This window comes from Buceros rhinoceros, unplaced genomic scaffold (assembly GCF_000710305.1).
Source record: "Buceros rhinoceros silvestris isolate BGI_N320 unplaced genomic scaffold, ASM71030v1 scaffold29902, whole genome shotgun sequence".
NCBI lineage: Eukaryota > Metazoa > Chordata > Aves > Bucerotiformes > Bucerotidae > Buceros > Buceros rhinoceros.
In genome coordinates, this window is record NW_010397608.1 from 13147 (window position 1) to 13407 (window position 261).

The 261-nt window shown below is 71.6% G+C and overlaps 1 protein-coding gene across 1 annotated transcript in view; it reads right to left on the reverse strand.

Moving 5' to 3' along the window:
- Positions 1 to 250, reverse strand: part of TRMT61B (tRNA methyltransferase 61 homolog B (S. cerevisiae)) — a gene marked incomplete at its 5' end in the record, with an annotated part of 6266 nt that extends 6016 nt beyond the window's left edge. The window contains one exon of the mRNA XM_010146322.1: positions 1 to 250. Coding sequence (XP_010144624.1) covers positions 1 to 250 — 250 coding nt within the window.
- Between the last annotated feature and the right edge of the window lie 11 nt (positions 251 to 261).

The window sequence follows — 261 nt, forward strand, 5'->3', positions numbered from 1 at the left end:
TGGGGAGGGCAGTGGTGGGCCCCCGTGTCGTCAGCAGCCCGTACTCCGCCAGCGAAGGCCGCCTCAGCAACAAGGGCGCCCCGGTCGAGGTGCGCAGCACCTGCCCGGGCAGCTGCCCGATGATGTCGCGGTGGGGCAGGAGTCCGGCAGCGCTGGTCAACACGGAACCCGCTGCCAGCTGGCACAACAGCTTCACCGTCGTGTTGCGCTTCCTCCTCGCTTCCGCCAGCGCCAGCTCGCCGGCGCGGAAAGGGCAGGGGC